The 25,288-nt window shown below is 38.6% G+C and overlaps 1 protein-coding gene across 4 annotated transcripts in view; it reads right to left on the bottom strand.

Moving 5' to 3' along the window:
* The window catches only part of SPICE1 (spindle and centriole associated protein 1), a 59,355-nt gene that overhangs the window by 12,609 nt on the left and 21,458 nt on the right, over positions 1-25,288 (bottom strand). For 3 of the 4 annotated variants that reach the window (XM_061427094.1, XM_061427095.1, XM_061427098.1), the window contains 7 exons: positions 24,187-24,289; positions 23,857-23,963; positions 21,279-21,394; positions 8,937-9,079; positions 8,609-8,746; positions 7,863-8,128; positions 3,623-3,754 (listed from right to left, as the gene is read on the bottom strand). In XM_061427094.1, the coding sequence (XP_061283078.1) occupies positions 3,623-3,754; positions 7,863-8,128; positions 8,609-8,746; positions 8,937-9,079; positions 21,279-21,394; positions 23,857-23,963; positions 24,187-24,289 (1,005 nt within the window). The remainder of the gene's footprint in view (positions 1-3,622; positions 3,755-7,862; positions 8,129-8,608; positions 8,747-8,936; positions 9,080-21,278; positions 21,395-23,856; positions 23,964-24,186; positions 24,290-25,288) is intronic. The other variant, XM_061427096.1, reaches the window with a different exon arrangement.

The following is a 25,288-nucleotide window of genomic DNA, read 5'->3' on the forward strand; positions in this document are numbered from 1 at the left end:
ACATAGCCCCAACATGAACAGACATTTGCTAAATGTCAGGTGTGGTCAGAAGTCAGATATATTATTAGTAGGACTGTTGAATGATATACAATAAACATTCTTATATCTGTCCAAATTTTTCCCAAAACCCACATCACATATCCAATAGCTCACTCAGCATCTCCATGAGGAACTCACATAGGCTTCTCAAACTTAAAATACAAAAAACGAAACTCCTCCTAAACATTCCCGCCTCATCAATAACAACTCCATTCTTCTAACTGCTCAGGCCAAAACTCTGCCTCTTCTTTCACATCTTCTCCTTCACTCCATATCCTGTCCATCAGCAAATCCTAGTGGTTGACTTCATCAGAATTTAGTTACTTTTCACAACCTATCCCACTTACAACCTCAACCAAGCTGCCATGTCTCACCCGAATTATTCTGGACTCCTGTCTGTAATGTTCCGCTTCTGTGTTTGACCACCTACAGTCAGGTCCTTCACTGATCCCAACCTGCGCCCTGGAGCACCAGTACGGACTCACGGGGGCACCACAGGACATTTCTAAATTCTCAAGGAAACTGCTGATGCTCAACATCTGTCAGGTACTAGTGACCTACTAGCTCGAAGTGTTCACAGATTCAACATTAGATCAAGATACACTCCTTTTGATGATACTATATCTTCCTAAGGCTGAGTTTTCAGTAGCTGCTGTGCTAAAAAAGCAACACTGCATAAAAATAATTATGGAACAGGAAATATGAGTGATGGTGTTCAATATGATTCCAGGCTATGAGAAGCTGTACAATGCCCAATAGGTATACATATTCCATTACTAAATAACTGTGGTTATTAATCATGAATTAAAAAAAAGACTTTTTCTATCAGTTTTCATGTATTATTTTTTTCACACAGCATGTAAGTTGTTGATGCACAAATACTTACTGAGTTGTTTGACACTAACTACTTAATATATGGAGCTGCTGGGTATTTCTCTGGCCTAGCGGTGTCCTGAGACACTATAGGGAAAAGTGAAGTCGCTCAGTCATATCCGACTGTTTGCGACCCCATGGACTGTAGCCTACCCGGCTCCTCCGTCCATGGGATTTTCCCGGCAAAGGTACTGGAGTGGGTTGCCATTTCCTTCTCCATCCTGAGACACTAAGGTCACCATAAACAGAGACAGGGTGGTGATCTCTGATCTAATTTCAAAACAGCCGCCCAGACTGATTCTCTTAAAACTTGAGTTAGATCACATTTCTGCCCAAATCCCTTTTGTGGTTTTCTATTTCATTCACAACAAAAGTCCAAGCCCTCACCCAGCCTGCAGGGCCCCTGTGATCTGACTTCCCTGCTTCCGTCTCCTCCTGTGCTCCCTCTCCCACATCCCACTCCTGCCACCCTGGTCTCCTTGGTGGCTTTTGAGCTCAACAGCCATGCTCCCACCTCAGGACCTAAGCCCTTGCTGCTCCTCTGCAGTGAGTGCTCTTCACTTAGCTATTGGTTGGCTCGCTCTCTCTTCTCGTCAGACAGACATGTCCTGTCCCATTTATACCCTCCCATCCCAGACACTTCCCATCCCTCTTACTAGCTTTATTTTTCTTTATAATACATAATAAGCATCTAACTAACAATATACTTCACTTTTTAGGGGGCAGAGTTAATTTAGAATGTAAGTTCCTTGAGGACCTAGATTTTTTTTTGTCATTCACTACTCTATTTCCTGCACCTAGAACAGTGCCAGATACACAGTAAGTGCTCAACAAAGATTTGCTGAACATATTAGTACACTTTAAAAGTGCCTATCTTCCTAAGAGAATTGAAAACATATGCTCACACAAGTGGGGCTTCCTAGGTGTGAGTTTGGGTGAGCTCCAGGAGTTGGTGATGGACAGGGAGGCTTGGCGTGCTGCAATTCATGGGGTCACAAAGAGTCGGACACGACTGAGCGACTGAACTGAACTGAACTGAGGTGTCACTAGTGGTAAAGAACCCACCTGCCAATACAGGCGATGTAAGAGACATGGGTTTGATCCCTGGGTTGGGAAGATCCCCTGGAGGAAGGCATGGCAACCCACTTCACTATTCTCGCCTGGAAAATCCCATAGGCAGAGGTGCCTGGGTAGGCTACAGTCCATAGGATTATAAAGAGTTGGACACGACTGAAGAGACTTAGCATGCATGTACGTTCACACAAATACTTGTACATGAACATCCACAGCAGCATTATTCATTCATCATACCCAAAAGGTGGAAACAACTCAAATGTCCTTCAGCTAATGAATGGATAATCAAAGTGTGGTAGAGCCCATACTAGAATATTATTGAGCAATAAAGAGGAATAATGCAGTACTGACACACAGGACAACACGGATGAACCCAGAAAACATGATGTGCTGTGAATGAAGCCAGACACCAAAGACCACATACTGCATGATTCCACTTAGATAAAATATTCAGATTAGGCAAATCTATAAAGACATACAGCAGATGTGTGGTTTCCAGGGGCTGAAGGGAGTACAGTGAATGATAATGTGTGTGGAATTTCTCTCTGGGATGATGAAAATACTCTGGAGTTAGATAATGGTACCGGCACAGAAAAAAACACCAAATTGTACACTACAAAAGGGTGTGTTAAATGGTATGTGAACTATATCTAGAGTCTGTCATATAGAGTAAAGTAAGTCAGAAAAAGAAAAACAAATATCATATATTAATGCATATATAGGGAATCTAGAAAAATTGAACTGAAAAATATATTTGCAGGGCAGGAATAGAGACACAGACGTAGAGAATGGACTGTGGACACAGGAGGGGAAGGAGAGGGTGGGATGAATTGAGAGAGTAGCAAATACACTACCATGCATAAAACAGATAGCTAGTGGGAAGCGCTGCATAGCACAGGAAGCTCAGCTCGGTGCTCTGTGATGACCTAGAGGTGTGGGACGGTGGGGGTGGGAAGGAGACTCAAGAGGGAGGGGATATATGCACACATATAGCTGATTCTTGCTGTACAGTAGAAGCTAACACAACACTGTAAAACAATTATACTTCAATTTTAAAGAAACTGTATGTGAACTATATATCAATAAAAATTGCATGTCACATATCTAATGTCCATTGACACAAACACAACTTGTCTACTACTGATTTCCTAGTCTCTTGTGGCTGATAAATAAAAGTATCAGTAATTATTATAAACACTGCTTGACAAAAAGATGAATAAAGATACTGAAGATACTATAAACAACTTTAAATGGCATATATTGTAGGAGGGTTCCTCACAGGGTATCCTCTGTTATTTAAAAATGAAAAGCAGCTGTCACAACACTCATTTCACATATTGGATAAACCACTATAATATGAGTCGTTATTATTTAAACGTAGATTCTGTCTTCCCCAGTAAATATAAGTTTCTTAAAGACAGGATATTTATTCTACACTATTTATAATTCAAGTTTCTCCTATAGTACCTCCAATATAATAAATGTTCTTGAAAAGTTACTGTTGAGGATACTAAAGAAGTGATAAATTATCACACCAGCACAACTAAATCAAAGGCAACTAAAAGAGAATCTCATACATCTGTAAAGATGTTTTATACTACTAAACACAGAAAAGTTTGGGATCTCATCTAAATACCTGGGTAGCAGTATTTTCTTCTCTAAGGAAAAGAACTTCAGCTGTCAGCGCATCAATGAGCTCTCGATGATCACCTAATGCTTCTTCTAGTCGCTGCCTTGTCTCTACTTCTTTACGCAGTTGGAGCTCACTCTACCGAAAAAAAAAAAAATCAAATAAACTCCCCTCCATAGCATCACATGTTGCAAATTAAAAGTTTCTAATCAAAGCTATCAAAGAAGAGAATACAAAGTATATATTATGTGACAGTAATAAGAATTAAATATTTTTATTAAAAGGTTTATATTTCATTAAAATGTGCTGCTTTATCGTCTTCCTTTCTTTTAATATAAAACAATGAACAGAATGATGTGTAGAATCAAACAACTACAATTTTTGTAGAAGACAATGGAAGGAAGTACATATACAAACCGCTTGAATATGTGTAGGCCATCTCTAGGACAGACTGATAATGACAGTTGGCTACAGGAAGTAAACATGTTAAGTGAAAGTCAGGGGTCGGAATTAGATTTTTCTCCATACAGTCTTTTGTTATCTTTGAATTGCATACCATGGTAAATGTATCACCAGTTCAAAAATTAAGTTTCTTAAAACATAATTAAAAATAAAAAACAGGTTTAAATGATTAAGCTTCATAAAACAAGTGATTAACTAAAATGTACATGCTTCTAAGCCTGTAATATGTTCGGAGAGCCAAAAATACACTCCCAGAGATTCCTAACCTATAGATGTAAGAATGTTAAGACTGTCACAAGTCTGACAGTAAAACAAATCTGTAAAAAACAAATTTAGATAGATCTCCACAAGATGGTGAAGTAGAAGGACCTGAGCTCACCTCCTATCATGAAAACACCAAAATCACAACTAAATGCTGAATAACCATCTACAGACAAAAAAGATATTCTACTTCCAAAGACAAAGCAGCAGCCACAACAGGATTGTAGGAGGGGTGCATTCATGATACAATAAAATCCCATCAACTCTGGGTGGGCAGCCCACAGACTGGAAAATAACTATATCACAGAAGTTCTCCCACAGGAGAGTTCAGAATCTGACATCAGGCTCCCCAGTCTGGCATCAGAAGGAGGAGCCCCCAGAGTATTTGGCTTTGAAAGCCAGTAGAGCTTGATCACTGGAACGGCACAGAACTGGGAGAAACAGAAATTTCACTTTTGGAAGGTACAGGCTAAGTATGCATACCAGGACCCAGGGGAAAAGGCAGTGACTTCATAGGAGCCTGTGCCAGACCTACTTGCTGGTCTTGGAGGGTCTCTCAGGGAGGCAGATGGTGGCTGTGGCTCACCGTAGAAACAAGGACGTTGGTTGTGGAGGTACTGGGTATTCACTGGCGTGAGCTGTCCTGGATGCCCCCACTTTGATGCCAAGACCTAGCTTCACCCAACAGTCCAAAGGCGCCAGTGGTGGGATGTCTCAGCCAAACAACCAATGCGGCAGGAACACGGCCCCACCCACCAGCAAACAGGCTGCTTAAAGTCTTCCTGAGTCTACAGCCATCTCTAAAACACACACTTTGACACAGCCCTGCCCACCAGAGGTACAAGACTCGGCTCCACCCACCAGTGGCAGGCACCAGTCCCTCCCACCAAGAAACCTGCACAAACCTCTGAGAAAAGCCTCATCCACTAGGAGGCAGACACCAGAAGAGAAACTATAAACAAAACCCCATGTGCCGGGGACCAGCCCCTGGATTGATAAGTTTGCAGGAAGAAAGCCTGGCTTGCTGCCTGACCCCATGGGAACACAAACACGGAAAGTTAAACAAAATGAAACAGCACAGGATTATGTTCCAGACAAAGGAATAAGATAAAGTCCCAGAAGAACAGCTAAGTGAAATGGAGCTAGGCAATCTACCTGAAAAAGAATTCAGAGTAATGTTAGTAAAGATGATCTAAGATCTCAGAAAAAGAATGCAGGCATGACTGAGAAGATACAAGAAATATTTAACAGAGAGTTAGAAGATATAAAGAATAAACAGAGATGAACAATATAATAACTGAGACAAAAAATACACTAGAAGAAATTATTGCAGAATAAATGAGGCAGAACAGATAAGTGAGCTGGAAGAATGGTGGAAAGAACTGCCATGGAAGAGAATAAGGAAAAAAGAATGAAAAGAAGTGACAGTTTAAGAGACCTCTGGGACACACTAAATACAACATCTGAATTAAAAACTTACAACAAACAAAAGCCCAGGACCTGATGGCTTCACAGGTAAATTCTATCAAACATTTAGAGAAGCGTTAATACCTATCTTTCTGAAATTATTTCAAAATCTGCTGAGGAAGGAACACTCCCAAACTCATTCTATGAGGCCACCATCACCCTGATACCAAAACCAGACAAAGATCCAACAAAAAAGAAAATTACAGGCCAATATCACTGATGAACACAGACACAAAAATATTCCACAAAATACTAGCAAACTGAATCCAACAATATGTTAAAATAATCACACGCCATTAGCAAGTGGGATTTATCCCAGGGATGCAAGGATTTTTCAATATCTGCAAATCAATCCTCATGAGATACCATGTTAACAAACTGAAAAATAAAAACCATGATCATCTCAATAGATGCAGAAAGAGCTTTTGTCAAAACCCAACATCCATTTATGATAAAAACTCTTCGAAAGAAAGCACAGAGAGAATCCTACCCTCAACATACTAAAGGCCATATATGCAAACCCACAGCTAACATCATACTCAACAGTGAAAAGCTGAAAGAATTTCCTCTAAGATCAGGAACAAGACAAAGATGTCCACTCTTGTCACTTTTATGCAACATAGTTTTGGAAGTCCTAGCCATGGTTATTAGAGAAGAAAAAGAAATAAACAAAATCCAAATTGGATAAAAGGAAGTAAAACTGTGAGATTTGCAGATTACATGATACTATACACAGAAAATCCTAAAGATGCTTGGAGAAAGGAATGGCAACCCACTCCAGTATTCTTGCCTGGAGAATTTCATGGACAGAGGAGCCTGACAGGCTACAGTCCATGGGGTCACAAAGAGTTAGACACAACTGAGCGACTAATATTACTACTATACATAGAAAATCCTAAAGATGCTAGTAGAAAACTACTAGAGCTCATCAATACATTTTGTAAAGTTGTATTATATAAAATTAATACATTTCTGTACACTTACTATAAAAAAAAGAAATTAAGGAAACTATTCCATTTACTATCACATCAAAAAGAGGAAAACACCTAGGAATAAACCTACCTAAGGAGACAAAAGACCTATATAAACCATAAGTCACTGATAAAAGAAATTGAAAATGACACAAACAGAAAGATATACCATGTTCTTGGATTGGAAGAATCAGTATTGTCAAAATGACTATACTACCCAAAGTAATCTACAGACTTAACGTAGTTTCTTTCAAGTTACCAATGTCATTCTTTTGTAAATCTAAGACAAAAAAAATCTTAAAATCTGTATAGAAACACAAAAGTCCCCAAATAGCCAAAGCAATCTCTTTTAAAACATATTTGGCTGCATCAGGTCTTAGTTGCAGCATGCAGGGTCTTCATTGCAACACAGGGATCTTGCACTGCAGTGCCCTCTCTAGCTGTGGCATACAGGCTCCAGAGTGCACAGTCTCAGTAGCTGCAGCACACAGGCTCAGTTGCTCTGCGACATGTGGGATCTTAGTTTCCCAACCAGGGATCTAATTCACGTCCCCTGCATTGCCAGGCAGATTCTAAACCACTGGACCATGAGGGAAGTCCCTAGCCAAAGCAATCTTGAGAAAGAAAAATGGAGCTGGAGGAATCAGAAAAGAATTTTCCTGATCTGTGTCTACAGATCACAAGTATACCACTCACCAAACTGAACTGAAGTGGGTCTAGCAAGCAGAGAAAAGCAGTAGAATGAGGACATGATTAGTAGTTTAATCTATAACTGCCAAACAGTAATATTAACTATTAGTGCAAGACATAATTTTATTTATAGCAGATTGACCTAATTATCACTTAATTATTACCTATTACCAAACTAAAATCAACACCACTTATCTGGCATATCTTTATCAGGATGTAGAGGAAAATTAAGAGGCAAAACCTTGCCAACAGATAATCCAAAGCTGAGGCATTTTAAACAAAGCTACTCAAATTGAAAATATTTTATTTGGAGAATGCAATAATTTAAGTGCAGAGGGGAAAAACCTACCCAGTTCTGCCATCAGTCTAGTAGAAGAGTAGACTAACAACCTTACCTCTTTAAGGTACCGAACCAGGCGACAGAGTGAGCTCACGAGGGACAGGGTGAAGCCGGTGAGACCCTGGCTGTTCTGGAGTCCCTGGACCTCGCGGCCTGTCCACTGCTCGTACTCTTCTATTTCATGTTCCACTTCATGTATCATGTGTTTGAGGACATCCAGGCTGGGGTTACTGCTACTTGGTAAGTCTGTGGAGGCTGTGCTGGCTGATAACATGCTACTCTTCTGTTTGGAAGGAGCACGTGAATCTGGTTTTCTTTTCACTGATAATGACAGAAGTCATTCTACATTAAGACCAGGAAAAGTTAAACTACAAAAATGTTTGACTGTTGCTCACAATTTATAAAAGGTATTTTTTACAGAAGCTATCATCATTTTCTCATAAAGAATCTATACTGTTTAAACCAGATTTATACTATCTATAATAAATGAATGAGAACCATCCTTTTAGAGTTACATGGAATAAAAGGAGGCACTAAATGGCTACCATTCAACAACCTCTTACTCTGCAGGATCTGACTGGATGAGTTTGAGAGACATGTACTAAGAAGCTAAGATAGCTATATCAAGTTACATAGTTGTTTTGTTTTGTTTTTTTATGCTTCCAAAACAGAGAATTTATTTTATTTATTTATTTTAAATGTGTATAACCTCCCCATCCCACCCCTCTGTAGGTTGATACAGAGCCCCCGTTTGAGTTCCCTGAGTCATAATAACCCATTTTGTCAGTTAAGAGACTGAACCTTTATTTAGCAGCTGTTTTTGCTTCCTTGAGTTTAGCACCTGTCCCACAACATAGCTTGAGTCTAGAGTCTCAGTAGATTCTTCAGGTTGAAGCCTTGTATGGATTCTCTTAACAGCATTGGTAGCATTCAAAGCAGCTACAATTCCAAAAGAATCTCAAGTGAACAATAAAAATATTTTTAAGCATTTCAATCAACAGGTCAATCAGTATTTACCAATCAGGCTAAGACAGTAAAAACCAAGTAACATTCCTTAAAAAAATTACTGGGTTTAAGTAAGAAAGTAAGCTACTACTCTGGGAGAAATAATAGAGTGGGGGAACCAAACCTTTTTGTTCTCCTGATGGAGAAGCAGATGATGGAGTTCCTGAAGAGGCTGTCATTTGTGACTGTGTTGCTACTTTCTGCTGAATATCAGTCCATAGTTTATTTATTAACTCAGAATTTTCTTCCTTTATTTGGTGGAGAAACCTATAAATTACAGGACAACAAGTTATGTTAGAATTAGTAAGTACTATCATTTAACTTGTTCAACTGTTTACATGTTTGATGTGAAGAAACATTTAATAATTCGTAATCAAAGAGAAATATGTTTTGTTTTAATTTACAAAGTAAGAACTAAAATGCCAATCTTGGTGTTAGAAGGTACTGTTCATCTCCCTTCCAGTTTCCTAGCTAGGATGGCTCCCAAAACAAGAGTGATCTGCCCTTTCTGAAGTTTTGTGCTAAGGGCTCCATTCTCCCCTCTCTTTCTCTAGAGAAAGTATATGGTTTTGATGAAGGAGCTGGTTCTCCAAGCACAGTCTCTGCTCATCACTGAAGTAAAGTGACGGGAGCAGATTCTGCCCCTGTGTGTCAGGGAGGCGGGAAGAAGGAATGAGAAGAGCTGCAGTGCAGGGGGTGAGAAAGGGCTGCCTTTTGCTGTAATCATCTTTATCAGTGATAAAGCCGATTTTTCAATCTCTAGTTGTCTGATTCGTTTGCCTATTTCCCAATTGGGCTAATATTTAAAAGGGGCAGGTGCTAAAAGTAGAAACAACCCAAATGTCTACCAGCTGATGAATGAATAAGTAAAATGTGTTCTGTTCACACAAAAGAACATTATTCAGTGGTTAAAAAAAAAATGAAGTGCTAACACACTACAAATATGGATGAATCTTGAAATCATGTGACAGACATCAGACACAAAAGATCACATTTTGCATGATTCTACATAAAAAATGTCCAGAATAGGCAAATCTACAGAGATTTAAAACACACACACACACACACATATTCATTTAATAGATTAGATTGGGCTGAAAGGTTTGGGAGAAAATGGGATCTGATTATTAAAGAGTGTGGGGCTTCTTTTGAGGGTAATGAAAATGTTCTGAAACTGACTATGGGTCACACAATTCAATGAATATACTAAAAAAAAAATCTCAAATTCTGTTAATATTATACTTTAAATGGGTAGATTGTATGGTATATGAACTATAAATCAATGAAACTATTATGAGAAAACAACAGAGGAAGTCTTATTTAAAACTACAGAGGAAGTGACTCCAAAAACCTCAACCTAGTGGAGCTGCTTTCAAGCAACCTGTGGACAGCACATTGAACACTAGCTGCTACAAAGTTTAATTAACAAAAGGCCTGTAATGTGGTCCAAGCACATTATGGCTAGTCATCAAAGTATCAAGAAGACTCCTACTGCAACACAGTATAGGTGGTGGTGGTTTAGTCACTAAGTCCTGTCCAACTCTTGCACCCCATGGACTGTAGCCTGCTAGGCTCCTCTGTCCGTGGGATTCTCCAGGCAAGAACACTGGAGTGGGTTGTCATTTCCTTCTCCAGGGGGTCTTCCCAACCCAGGGATTGAACCTGGGTCTCCTGCATCGCATAGTATAAGTTAGGTCTAAATACAACCTTCAGGACAAATCCTAAGAAAAGTGTCATAATGAGATTTCTGTACAACTTGGGAAAATCCAAACCAGTTTGAACTCCATTACTGTCTCCTAATGTTTATATTTTTAAGAATCAGGTTGTATCAAACAGCAACAACAAAATAATAATCCAATACTATCTATGGTAGGCTTAAGAACGGCCCTCTAAAAAGACATGCATAACTTAATCCCTGGAACTTGTGAATGTTACCTTATCTGACTAAGAAGGGACTTTGCAGGTGTGATAAAGCTAAGGATCCTGAGATAGCGAGATGATTCTGGATTCTCCAAGTGGGCCCTGAATGCAATCATATGCATCTTTAAGAGGGAAGCACTGTTGGTGGGAATGCAAACTAGTGCAGCCACTATGGAGAACAGTGTGGAGATTTCTTAAAAAACTGGAAATAGAACTGCCTTATGAACCAGCAACCCCACTGCTGGGCATACACACTGAGGAAACCAGAAGGGAAAGAGACACAATGTTCATCGCAGCACTGTTTATAATAGCCAAGACATGGAAGCAACCTAGATGCCCATCAGCAGATGAATGGATAAGAAAGCTGTGGTACATATACACAATGGAGTATTACTCAGCCATTAAAAAGAATACATTTGAATCAGTTCTAATGAGGTGGATGAAACTGGAGCCTATTATACAGAGTGAAGTAAGCCAGAAGGAAAAACATAAATACAGTATACTAACACATATATATGGAATTTAGAAAGATGGTAACAATAACCCAGTGTACGAGACAGCAAAAGAGACACTGATGTATAGAACAGTCTTATGGACTCTGTGGGAGAGGGAGAGGGTGGGAAGATTTGGGAGAATGGCAATGAAACATGTAAAATATCATGTAGGAAACGAGTTGCCAGTCCAGGTTCGATGCATGATGCTGGATGCTTGGGGCTGGTGCACTGGGACGGCCCAGAGGGATGGTATGGGGAGGGAGGAGGGAGGAGGGTTCGGGATGGGGAACACATGTATACCTGTGGCGGATTCATTTTGATATTTGGCAAAACTAATACAATTATGTAAAGTTTAAAAATAAAATAAAATTAGAAAAAAAAAAAAAGAGGGAAGCAGAGGGAGATTTTGATGCACACAAGCAGAGAAGGTGACATGAAGGTGGAGGCAGAGACTGGAGTGACGTGGACACAAGCAAAGAACACCTTCAGCCACCAGAAGCTGAAAGAGGTAAGGAATGGATTCTCGCTTAGAGCACCCAGAGGGAACGTGGCAATACCAACATCGTCACTTTAGTCTAGTGAAACTGATTTAGGATTTCTGGGCCCTAGAACTGTGCGAGAATAAACGTCTGCTGTTTGAAGCCACCAAGTTTGTAGAAATTTGTTAACACAGCCCCAGAAAATTAACACAGATTCTGGTATCTAGATATGGGGTGCTGGTATAACAAATACCTAAAAATATGAAAGTAGCTTTGGAACTGGATAATGAATAAAGGCTAGAATAATTTTTAGGTGAACGATAGAAAAAGCCTCCTTTCCATGGATCATATCACTGACTCACGAACCTGAGCAAACTCTGGGAGATAGTGGGGGACAGAGGAGCCTGGCGTGCTACAGTCCATGGGGTTGCAAAGAGTTGGACATGACTCAGCAACTGAAGTTCTGAACAACAACAGAAAAAACCTGATTGCCTTAAAAAGATTATTGGTAGAAATATGAATGTTAAAGATTCTTACATTTAAGACTCAAGAGGAAGTGAGAAGCATGGTAGAGAAAGCCTGTATCATCTGAGAAAATAACATATCATCATAAATAGAATGCTGGTAGAAATATGAATATTAAAGGAGCTTCTGGTGAGGATTCTGAAGAAAACGAGGAACATGTTATTGGAAACTGGGAAAAGGGCAATCCTTACTACAAAGCAGTAGAAAAGTTGAGTTGTGTGGGGAAGCAGAATTTGTAAGCAATGAAACTGGATATTTATCTGTCAAGGTTTACAAGGAAAAGTACTGAACGTGCAGGTGGAGATAGTGGTGAACCTGCCTGCCAACATGGGAGACATAAGAGATCAGGTTCGATCCCTGGGTCGGGAAGATCCCCTGGAGGAGGGCTTGGAAACCCACTCCAGTATTCCTGCCTGGAGAATCCCCATTGACAGAGAGTCTGGCAGGCTAGGTCACAGGGTCACAGAGAGTCAAGACTGAAGAGACCACACGTGCACACGCACACAATGAATATGCAGCCTGCTTTTCTTCTTGCTGAAACACAAGAGGAAAGAGAGAAATTGAGAGAAGAACTCTTACGCAAAAAGAAACCAGGACTTGATTTGAGAAATCCTTACTCTTCAGATTGCAAAAGACGCTCAAATTAGGAGTCACTGTTAGGAAAGCAGGCTCTGGAGAGAAGGACAAGTGCACCAATTCTCTTTTATGGCAGCATCAATTATAACAGTATTTTAACGACTTTATTTCAGAGACAACTTAGGAATATTAGCATCTCTAATTTACATCCCATCCAAAAGAAGCTACCCAAGCCTACTGGAAAGAGCAATTTTCCTTGTCATTTGGTTTCTGCCACTTGGGATTTCTTCTTCTCAATTCTTTCTCCCTTTTTTCGCACGATGAATGCCTCCAACATCACCTCTTCCTCCCCCTAGCCTGTAATACAAAGGTCTACAGAGGAAGGAAGGTAGTGGTGAGGGTTAAGTAAGAGGCTTACAACCACTGCTTCCTCACTTGGAATGTGCTGACCCCAAAAAACACCAATGACTCAGTAGAGATTTCTGAGGACTGGGTTACAGATGTACTGATAATGTATAATATTATCATATGAGAAATCAATTCCGTGCTCACAAGAACTCACAGAATTCACAGAAATTTTCAGACCAGAAGGCACCTTAGAAGTCTTATTTTCTACCCTCCTCATATTTTACAACTGAGGAAATAAAGACCAGAGATGATCTAAATAGTAAGTAACCAAAGGCCTAGTCCCCAGATTCCAAGTCTAATTCATCTTCTATTAATACCCCATGCTCAGCAGTCAATAAGTAACATTTTGAGATATAAGGTATTCATAAATATTAGAAACTGCCTTTTCAAACAACTAATCAGATAAAACTAATCTTAACCTACTCAATGAAAAAAATTATTTACTTCAAGTGTAAAGAATAAAAGTTATTCTGTACAAGATTAGTTACATTTAGGTTCTGAAAGAAAAGTACTTAAAAGATGATACATATTTCCAGGTATTCTGAAGAAAATGGTGACCAGCTAAACTTGAATGACTCTACATATCCTCCAAACACTGTACAGTGAAACAGAAAAGCAAATACAACAGCACACAACCCAAACCTTCTATATTACTGGAAGAGAGAGAATACTACTAACTTCAAATATAAGTATAAAAATAAGTATCAAATTCCAACAAAGTTATTTCTTGAGCTCCTGCAGGAAACCTTTGCAAAGAATGGGGGCAGCTCAAAATGACCGCAAAGAGAAAAGGAGAGCTGAGAGCCTAACGGTGGCAAAAAACTACCTGTAGAAAGAAAAAGTCCATTCTAAGTATGCAAATGCTTAAAAAAAAACAACACAACACTGGGCAATCATAACCCGACCAGGAAGTGTGCAGAACCCAAGGTGGCAGTCTTGGGAAGGCATCACTTCTTAAGGAGAAGAGAGTTAACACAAAAGGAAAAGATGCACTTTGGAGGCTGAGTGTTGAAGGGAAAAAGATGCAAAAGACCTGCAAAACAAAACAGAGCCACGATATTGGAGAAGCCACCTTTAATCTACCAATACTTTTTTTTTTCCTTAAAAAAAAAAAAAAAGGCTTTAAAGAAGTTGTGCATCACTGTAACTGAGAGAACAATCATCCCAAACTCCCAATCCTCTCCACAAAATGTTCAGTATAACAAAGGCAGTACATCAAACCAGAAAACTGAAACTGAAATATTTCAGCTAATGAAATTCCTGCCCCCAACATGTAGAATAAAGCAGAAGAAAACCATAATACAATACTTTAAGTAGAATTAAATATACTTTAAAAAGTATTTCTTTAATCAGAAATTCTAAAACTAAACCAGAAATGGACAAAGAACAGGAAGAAATAAAAGAACTGATTAAACTGAGGAAAGAAATCAAAGAAAAACTATGTCAGAAATAAAGGTTAAATTACAATGTGTCCATTGGAGAATTGTTAAACAAAGATTTAATAAGCAACATTAAAGAATTACAGAAAAACAACAAAAAGAATAAAATTAAGATTAAGATGACTACAATAGGTCAAAGAGAAAGTGCCTAAAGAGGGAAACCAGGAAAAACCTTCTGTGTATATAAGGCGAGTTTCTGAAAAAGAAAAATGAAACAGTGATTTAGAACTAATACTTAAAACTACAACTATAATCAAAGAAAACTTTTAAGGCCAAAAAAGAAAGAAAATAACTGAATATATACATATTCCCTACATATAGGAAAGGCCCATATATAAATATAGGAAAGGGCCAACTGTGTTGGAAAAGGAAAAACTGACCTGGAAATGTAATCTAAAATATAGTTTAGCAAAATTTAAATTTTAAAGATAAAAGAAATCAAGTCACTAGATAAAAATGCCAAATTATTTACAAGGGCAAGAAAATTATCCTAGCATCAGACTTCCCAAAAAAACCATTCTAAGCAAACCAAGAATGGAGTAGCATTTTTAAGAATGTTAAGGAAACAAAATAGGAACCATAGATTTTATATCCAGCCAAAATGTCCTTCAAGTATCAAAGCCATAAAAACTTCTAAACTTTCAAAAACTCAAGGAAAATTGAATTCACAAGTCCTGTGGCATAAGCTTTGTCTGAGAGAATCAGCCAAGAGGTAACTAGGGACACATCATAAAGGGACTGATGATGAGCATTTGATATATTTAATTACAGCTCAAGAACAAAAACAAAAATAGAGATATAAGAGGAAAAACAATATGTAAATGTTTTATGCTCCGTTAAAGGGAAAAAATGCAGCTCAAAACTGGGGATGAGGATGGAGAGAAAAGCAGCGAAGAAATGGGAATGCTGCATAACCCACCTGCTGCACAGGTGGCAGGTGAAAGTCAAAGCACCATCGCAAACCTGACAGTGCAGCTTAGGTAAGAAAACACGGGACTAAAGGCTCCACAGAAAGCTGATATAAAGAAACGAGCAAGAGTCAAAACTACAAGCTTCCTAAATGCCAGTGAAACTTTTTAAAAGAACAGAGAAGTCATCTCACAGGAAGAAGGAAAATTATAAATAAAGTATAATACACTCAGTATCATAAAATAATAACAAAGTTGACACCAAATATATCAATCATATCAATACATGTTATAAGCCTACTTCACCAATTAAAAAAAATGATTTTCAAATTGGCTAACAAGGCAAGATCCAATTCTATGCTAAATACAAAGACACATTTAGAACACAATAATTCAGAAAAACTAAAAGAATAAGCAAAGATGATCCAGGAGATTAGAAACAAGAAAAAAAGCAGAGGTTTTGTTCCCGTTATCAAAGTACAACTGAAACCAAGAGACACTAACTTGACTTGTTAGCCAATTTATAATGCTAAAAGCCATAATTCACAATGAAGATATAATATACATGGATATCCATGTATCAAAAAATAACCATCTTTATAAGGATGGAGATATTTAACTTCAAACAGAATTACATATATTTAAACATCAAATGCAAAGAAACAAACAGTAATAGTGAGAGACTTTAAAACACCACTCTCAATACAAGATAATGGCAAAAATAAGTAAGGATATAGAAGACATATACAATATAATCAATAAGGTAGATCTTATGGATATACATAAAGAACTTTATACTTTATTAATAGAGAATATACCTTCTTTTCAAACACACACATGGACATTCACAAAAATTTGATCATTGATTCCAGTCACAAAGAAAACATCATTAAATTCCATAAGTAGAAATATTACAAACCACACTCAGGCTGCAATAGAAATAAAAACAACTGTAGAAGAAAACCAAGAGACTCTTCTATCTGGAAGCTTAAAAATGAAAAAAAAAAAAAAAAAACAATAAAAACTATTAAATAATTCTTAGGTAAAAGAGCAAATATAAACAAATTAATTTCTAAAATAATAAAACACCACATATTCGGTTGTGTAGTACACATTTAAGGCAGTGATCATGGAAAAATTCTGAACCTTAAATATGCTTATCAATTAAAATAAAATAATGAAAATAAATGCATTACATTCTCAACTCAAAAAGCTTATTTAAAAAAGCACAAAGAAGATTATAATAAAGATAAAAGCAAAAATTGATAAGGAAGAAATCAGAAAAATTATAGCTCTACTTAAGAAAACAAAAGACATTTTCCAGAAGTATAGAGATTATTTGCACACCTCAATGGACATACATTCATAAATCTAGATGAAATGGATAATTTTATGAGAAAATGTAATTTATCAAAATTGACATCAACAGATATGAAGGCTTAGATAATCCAATCTTCATAGAAGAAACAAAAGTTATTATGGTACTTCCCCACAAAAAAAGTACCAGGCTCAAATACTTTCACGGGGGAATTCCACCAAACACTCAAAGTACAGATAGTCCCAATGCTACATAAATTGTTCCAGAACTTAAAAAATTGGAAAACTTTTCAACAGACGCGTCTTATAAAATCAAGTATAACACTGTCACCTCAATCTGATACAATGTATTTTAAAATTATAGATAATATCATTTATGAATATTAATGTAAGAATACTATTAAATATTAACAAACAATATCCAATACCACAATAATAAAAACATGCCAAGTGGAATTTATTTCAGGAATTCAAGAATATTTCAAAAAGGCATTTATAATATAAAGAACCATACTAATAGATTTAACTAGGAAACACATATGATTATCTACAAATGTTAAAGTCTTTGAGAAAATTCAACACTCATTTCTGATAAAAACATTCAAGAAAACAGGATTTCAAAGATGTTTCCCTAGCATCGTTTTTGTTTTAAAAAAAGACCTGAGTACTGAAGCCAGCACTTTACTAAAGAGGAAACAAAAGTATCATTTTCACAGATCAGGAGCAAAACAAGGATGCCCAGATGCCCACTATTTCCACCATCATTTACCACTGTCCCTTAGCTACTGCAGTATACAAAAGAAACAAGCTAGTGATATAAGACTCAGAAAACAAAACTACATCTATTTGCAGATACATGATAAGTGAAAGTGAAGTCGCTCAGTCCTGTCTGACTCTTTGCGACCCCATGGACTGTAGCCTATCAGGCTCCTCCGTCCATGGGATTCTCCAGGCAAGAGTACTGGAGTGGGTTGCCATTTCCTTCTCCAGGGGATCTTCCCAACCCTGGGATCGAACCCGGGTCTCCCGCATTCCAGGCAGACGCTTTAACCTCTGAGCCACCAGGGAAGCCTGATGACATGATAGGATACCTGGAAAACCCTAGAAAACCAATGCTAAAACTAACTCGACCAAGGTTCAGAAAGGTAGCACAATATCAATATAACACACCGAAATCAGCTTGGCATCAAAACGGTGGCCTCTAGGACAGCTCATATCAATGAGAACTCCCTAGTACCTCCGCCACCAGTGCCCTTGTCCTCACAGAGAGCCACAGCCACCCCCCACCCCCCAGGAGATCCTCCAAGACCAGTAGGGCATTTGCTTACTCACTGCTCACTACAGGGAGGCCTTTTCCAGATGTATTCCTTTTCAGAGGCTTTGTCTTCTGCATGGGAAATGGACTCCTCCAAGGCTACTATCTCGTTTACTGTGCTGAATACCCTGCTGAGTGGTACACAGACATACAGTTTAGCCCTGGTGTCTTCTTATCTATTTTGATAATGGGAATCAACATTCATAGTGACTATAATGCCCCCAGCTCAGGAAGCCTGGAGAAATCATCTACAAGATTCCACAAAGTGGCTTGTTCATGTACATTTCTGGAATCAATTTCCTTTCTGAGATCATTGAATGGATCAGCTATGCCCTGGCCACCTGGTCTCTTCTCAGCACTTACATTGGCATTTTTTCTCACTTTCTTTCCTTGGGCTATGAACCTTTCACCACCATAGGTTCTACCTCAAGATTTTGAGGACTACCCCAAGTTTCGGAAAGCCTCCATTCATCTTTTAAGGAAACCAAACAAAAAGGTAACACAGCTCCCATGACCCTGTGGAAAACCATAAAGCTGCTGAGCCTGTAACTTTTACAGTCCCACTGCGTTTATGTGAGAGCTGGCCTCTGGAGTTCTGGCAGCTAACCTAAGAATTCTGCAGGGGCCCCCTTCATGTTTCCTCCTACCCTCCCAGGGGGCCTCTGTCCTGATCTGTTGAAGCTTCACAAGCCCTTTTTCACACAGAGACATCTGCTTCTTAGCCTTTCCTCCTGAAAAGTAAAAAGTTCCCTATGTATTTTTCCTTTGGATGACACCAGTACAGGTGCTTTTATACCTGCTCTGTATCAGTATAAGACAGCTCTGTAGTCGAGACAGTTTTGAGTTGAGGGCAGTGTTTAAAGAATTTATTATAGGTACACATTTGATTAAACAAATCAGCAGAGATTTAAATTCTGAAGCTGCACAGACCCAGAGCAAACCTCCTCCCAAATGAAAACCCACCCACACTTTACTTTTCCATGGTTAATAGTGAAAGATGGGAAATAATTAAGTAGACTTTTAATAAAGGAGTCCTCTCTTCATACTGCTGAACAAATGCAACACGCATAGACCTCATTTAAAATTCTGCTTGGTCTTAGTGCCTCTGTCTTCCTGAAGATTCCACAATCCCTGACAGAAATACTGAAGGCTAATCCAGAAAGCTGATATGGGTTTTACCAAAGGCCAGGTTTTAATGATCACAAAGAAGAAATGACTCTGGTTGACTACAAAGAGAGAAAAAAAGTGTTTTACAAAAGATTGCAAATTCTCATATTCTTAGAAACCATGGAAATATCCAAATAATGAGAGTGTCAAATAAGGCAAATTACTGAGTAAGAGCATATGCCGTTTGCCGTGACGAGACACATACGACGACGGTGAAGCATCTCAGAAGCGCCCCGCAACTTTTCTCTTCTGGAGCTTCTGCATCAAGTCCTCAGGAACTGATCAACAAGGCACCCCTAGTGGTGCCTTGAACTGCAGCTCTCAAAAGTCCCAGCGGCAGAGGTTGAAAACTGCAACCAGAGGGGTGCCTCTAGGCAGAAAATGTGCTTTGTTTGGCTCCAACAGTGTTTCACACATAGTTTGGTTTTCTTTTTTATTTTTTTACATTCAAAGTTTCCAAAATTTAAAAATTAGGTTTTTATATTCTCTGGTTTCCTTTAAAAAGTTGGAGGATCTGGGCCTGCAGAGCCCACTAAGAACTGTGACTGATCAGCTGGTAGACATTAGAATTTGCAACCTCTGTAGAGGAGTCAACCTCACATGAAATGGAAAGATATCCCATGCTCTTGGATTGGAAGAATTAATATTGTTAAAATTGCCATAATACCTAAAGCAATCTATAGATTTAATGTGATCCCTATCAAACTACCCGTGACATTTTTCACAGAACTAGAACAAATAATCCTAAAATGTATACGAAACCGTAAAAGACCCAGAATTGCCAAAGCAATCCTGAGGAAAAAGAACACACCAGGAGGAACAAGGCTCCCAGACTTCACACAATATTACAAAGCTACAGTAATCAAAACAAAAATAAACAAATAGAATCTAATTAAACACAAAAGTTTTGCACAGCAAGGAAGCCATAAACAAAAGAAAAGACTATCCAAAGAATGGGAGAAAATATTTGCAAATAAAGTGACTCTCCAAAATATACAAACAGCTCACTCAGATACATATCAAAGCAACAAACAACCCAATCAAAAAAAATCGGCAGAAGATCTAAATAGAGACTTCTCCAAAGAAGGTATACAGATGGAAAAAAGCAGATGAAAAGATGCTCAACACTGCTAATTATTACAGAAATGCAAATCAACCTACAATGAGATATCACCTCAGGCCAGTGAGAATGACCATCATCAAGAAGTCTACCATAAATGCTAGAGAGGGTGTACAGCCACTACGGAGAACAGTATGGTGATTCCTTGAAAAACTAGAAACAGAGCTACCAGATGATCCAGCAATCTCAGTCTTGGGCAGATATCCAAAGAAAATCATACTTCAAAAAGATACATGCACCCCAATGTTTACTGCAGCACTATTTACAATAGCCAAGACATGGAAGCAATCCATAAGTGTCCATCAATAGATAAATGGATAAAGATGTGGTATATATACACAACAGAATACTACTCAGCCATAAATATGAACAAAATAATGCTATCTGCAGCAACACAGAAGGACCTAGAGATCCAGACTAAGTGAAGTAAGTCAGACAGAGAAAAACAAACATTATATGGTATCACTTATATGTGGAATCTAAAAAAAAAAAAAAAAGATACAAATGAACTTATTTACAAAACAGACTTACAGACTGGTACTAAGTGAGAAGATCTCAAATGTTTTCACCACAAAGAAGAAATGGTAATTATATGATGTGATGGAGGTATTAACCACCCATCACTTAAAGCTATGATGGTAGCCATTTTGCAGTATATAAGTATACCAAATCAACAAGCTGCACACCTTAAACTTATACAACATTATCTATCAATTATACCTCAATAAAGCTGGGGAGGGGAGAGATGGCCTTGGGGAAAAAGGAAGCACTGTAGATATTTATGCCATATATACTTACGTTCCTGCATTTGCATTTGACTGAGAGCTTAGAGAGTTATCCAACTCATTCTCACTTTCTTCTGACTGGCTGTTAACAGTTCCTTCTTGTTCATCATCATCTACTTCGTTAAGAGCCTTTTTACAATTAAATAACAACACAGACCGGTTACATACACCCTTATCTTTTGTTTCTTTTTGTCCTAAGAGAAGAGAGGTCCTTCCTTCTAAGGCAAATCCCTCCACACGTGGTCTAGAAACCAAACCCTCTTACCTCCTCTGGTCCATCAACTGCCCTTCTCTCTCCATTTTCAACCTCTCCTTACTAGCTTCAATTCACCCACCTTTAAATGTAAGTCTCTCCCATTTTATCCTGACCCTGTACTGACCTTGACCTACCATTTATCTTCCCTTTTTGTGCCATAAACTTTTTGAAAGATCTGCCCCCACTTCTCATTCACCATTTGTACCCTTCAACTTTGCTTCTGCCCTGCCACTCTGTGTAAACTGTTCTCTACATGGTAAACATCAACACACTTGTTCTCAAATCAAATGGATATTTCTGTCTTTGCCTTCCATTACTTCTCACTCATTAGATATCGATGGCAACTCATTTCTTTCCTTCAAAATCTTATTTATAAACTTCTCTTTTTCACTTCCGTGATACCATTATTTTCTTGGTTTTCCTTCTTCTTTTAGCCATTCCTTCCCAATCTCTTTCATTGGTTCTTTTTCTATCCTTCCGCTCTATTTAATGTCATTCTCCTCTCACTTGATGCATTTTTGATGTTTACATCTAATTCCAAGGTGCAATTACAAGCCAAATGTTGTTAATTTCCAAACCTCTATCTTCACCCAGATGTCTCTTGAGCCCTCAACATTCACGTCCAACTGCCTAAAAGATATCTAGAGGAGAACATCCTACACATAAATACCCATCATGTCTAAAATTTATCATTTTCCTAAGCCTCCCTTAGGAGAAGGGAATGGCAACCCACTCCAGTACTCTTGCCTGGAAAATCCCATGGACGGAGAAGCCTGGTAGGCTGCAGTCCATGGGGTTGCTAAGAGTCAGACACAACTGAGTGACTTCACTTTCACTTTTCACTTTCATGCATTGGAGAAGGAAATGGCGACCCACTCCAGTGTTCTTGCCTGGAGAATCTGGGGACAGGGAGCCTGGTGGGCGTCTATGGGGTTGCATAGAGTCGGATACAACTGAAGCAACTTAGCAGCAGCAGCAGCAAGCCTCCCTTATCATTCTTCCAGAAACCTTGTTCCCACCATATTATCAAGACCATGAACAGCATAACCATCTACTCAGATTCTCAAGCCAGCAGACTGGAAATTATCCTTCTTCTTTACCCACCACATCCAATCAGTCACCCAATCTTGTCAATTCTACCCCTTTTTAAGCTTTCAAATCTATCCCTCTTCCCCTTTACCTCCTTCCCTACTGCCACTGCTTTGGGACAATCGTCACCACTTCTCACCAAGATTCCAATCTGAGTCTTTTAACAAGACCCTCTCACCAGTCTTGCCCCTCCCTCCCCAATCCATTTTCCACACTACTGTCAATTGCACCGCAACACTGCTCTTCTTAAAATCCTTTAGCAGGTCTACTCTTGCTCTCTGGTTCATTGGCCCTTCATGACCCAGCTCCTTCCTTTCTCTCTAACTCTGACTCTTGCTACTTCCCCACCCTCATCACATGATCATCTGAAAGCTAACTTTGTAATAACTGCCAAAACATACATACATATTCCTGGCTTTTGGCTAGGGATATGGCTAATAGGCTTTAGCTATTAAAAATATGTACAACGTTCTACTTAATTGCCTTTATAAGCAGCAAACAGTACACTTATATGATTCTGGACTTTGTAATTCCCTAGGATCATCCATCTAACTGATGATTCTCTTTTTTTTCATAGAAGATATAAATAACTTGGGAAATTGCATTAAACAGGTCCTGAGTCCTGTGTGTGCGTGCTCAGTCACTCAGTCATATCCAACTCTTCATGGGACTGTAGACCGACAGGCTCCTCTATCCATGAGACTTTCCAGGCAAGAATACTGCAGTGGGTTGCCATTTCCTCCTTCAGGGGATCTTTCTAATCCAGGATTGAACCCGTGACTCCTGCACTGGCAGGCAGATTCTTTACCTCTGAGCCACCTGAGAAGCCCATGCATATATACGTGCTAAGTCATTCAGTCATGTCCAACTCTTTGTGACCCCATGGACTATCATATTATGGCACCAGACAGCCTAGATTTGAGTGCCATCTCTCATGCTAACTAGCTGTGTAAGCTTGGACAAGTCACTTAATTTTTCTGAGTCTGTTTTTCGTCTGCTAAATGGGGATAATAATAGTAACTACTTCCAAAGTAATCATTCAGCACAGGTTAGCTACTATTCTCCAGTCCTATCTTGTTTAGTATGAGCATTACTCACTGAAAGGGCAACACGCTTGAGTAAGAATATTTCTAGCAACCACATCTCGGTATTTCGGTATTAAAGCTTTTGAAATGTTTACCACAATACCGATCTACATCAACTTAATTTTAGCATGAGCGTTATGGCTGTGAGCAAAGCACATTACCTGAGGCTCTATAACAGATTCGCTACGGATGGCCTGGGTGACAGGGTCCTGACTGACCACAGTGGGACTCTGAGAGGACTCTGGAGCCATTGTTACATTCGGAAATCCTGCAGAAGGGAAATGAGCCATGATGATTTTGTTTCATTTAAATTGACTTCACATGCACTCTACACTGCCATAAGTGAATCATCATATGAAAATCTTTAATAATAGCAACTCACGTTTATTATAACATGATACCTAAAGGAAGATTTTAAATTCTTTCAAATAGCCAGGTGTGAGCTGTGGTTAATAAGATAAAGAAACTTTTGTTTGATGTGAATACTTTACCTGTGCGCCTGCGAGGAAAATCAACAAACAGACCTTTCGCTGTAGCCATCAAATGATCAGATTTTTCCAATACATCCTGCAGCTGGTATTGATCAGAAAGAATCTAGACGTGTTAATGATAAACATTATTATTCAGGAAAAATATATATATACACATATATACGCAACAAATCACAAAGGAAAAGCCTGTTCAGGAGTATAAAAATAATCTAAAATCCTCAGTGGCAATATTGTTAAGTACCAGTAGATGGGGCTATTACAACAATTTGTTGTTTAGTCACTAAGTGAAATCGCTCAGCCCTGTCGGACTGCGAACCCATGGACTGCAGCCCACAAGGCTCCTCTGTCCATGGGATTTCCCAGACAAGAATATTAGAGTGAGTTGCCACATCCTATTCCAGAGGATCTTCCCCACCCAGGGATCGAACCCATGTCTCCTTCGTTGGCAGGCAGATTCTTTACCACTGAGCCACTACAATAATTGGAGAAGGAAATGAGTGGATTTTTAAATGCTTGGCTTCAACCCAAAGAAATACATTATTAAAGTATGACCCAGTCCACACACAAATGTAAAGGTAAATGTAAATATACACCAAAATAAAAGTTTTGCTTAACCTTACTCTTTGAGAACCACTCTTATACTTTCCTTTTATTTTCTATTTTTCAAATGATGGTTGCAACCCACTAACTCCATTTTATAATCCATAAACAAGTTGTGATCCACAGTTGAAAAACTCAGTAAACATATGAATCTTTGAGGCATAAACTCAGATGTGTGAATCTTTGGTGCTTCGACCACTAAAGTGATTTCATAATCCACTAACAGGTCATGACCCACAACTTAAAAAACACAGTGTAAGATGTGAGTTTGGGGGCAACAAACAAAAAAGCAATGCTTCTGCATTTGTAAACAAGCTGGTTTGCCTTTTTTTTTTTTTTTTTTGAGACACACCATTTTTTTTTTTTTTATTTTGTACTGGAGTATAACCGATTAACAATGTTGTTTCAGGTAGACAGCAAAGGGACTCAGTCACACATATACATGTATCCATTCTCCTCCAGTTTTTATCCTGGAAAAATGAGAACTCAAAAAATACCATTA

Source organism: Bos javanicus, chromosome 1 (genome assembly GCF_032452875.1).
Source record: "Bos javanicus breed banteng chromosome 1, ARS-OSU_banteng_1.0, whole genome shotgun sequence".
Lineage (NCBI taxonomy): Eukaryota > Metazoa > Chordata > Mammalia > Artiodactyla > Bovidae > Bos > Bos javanicus.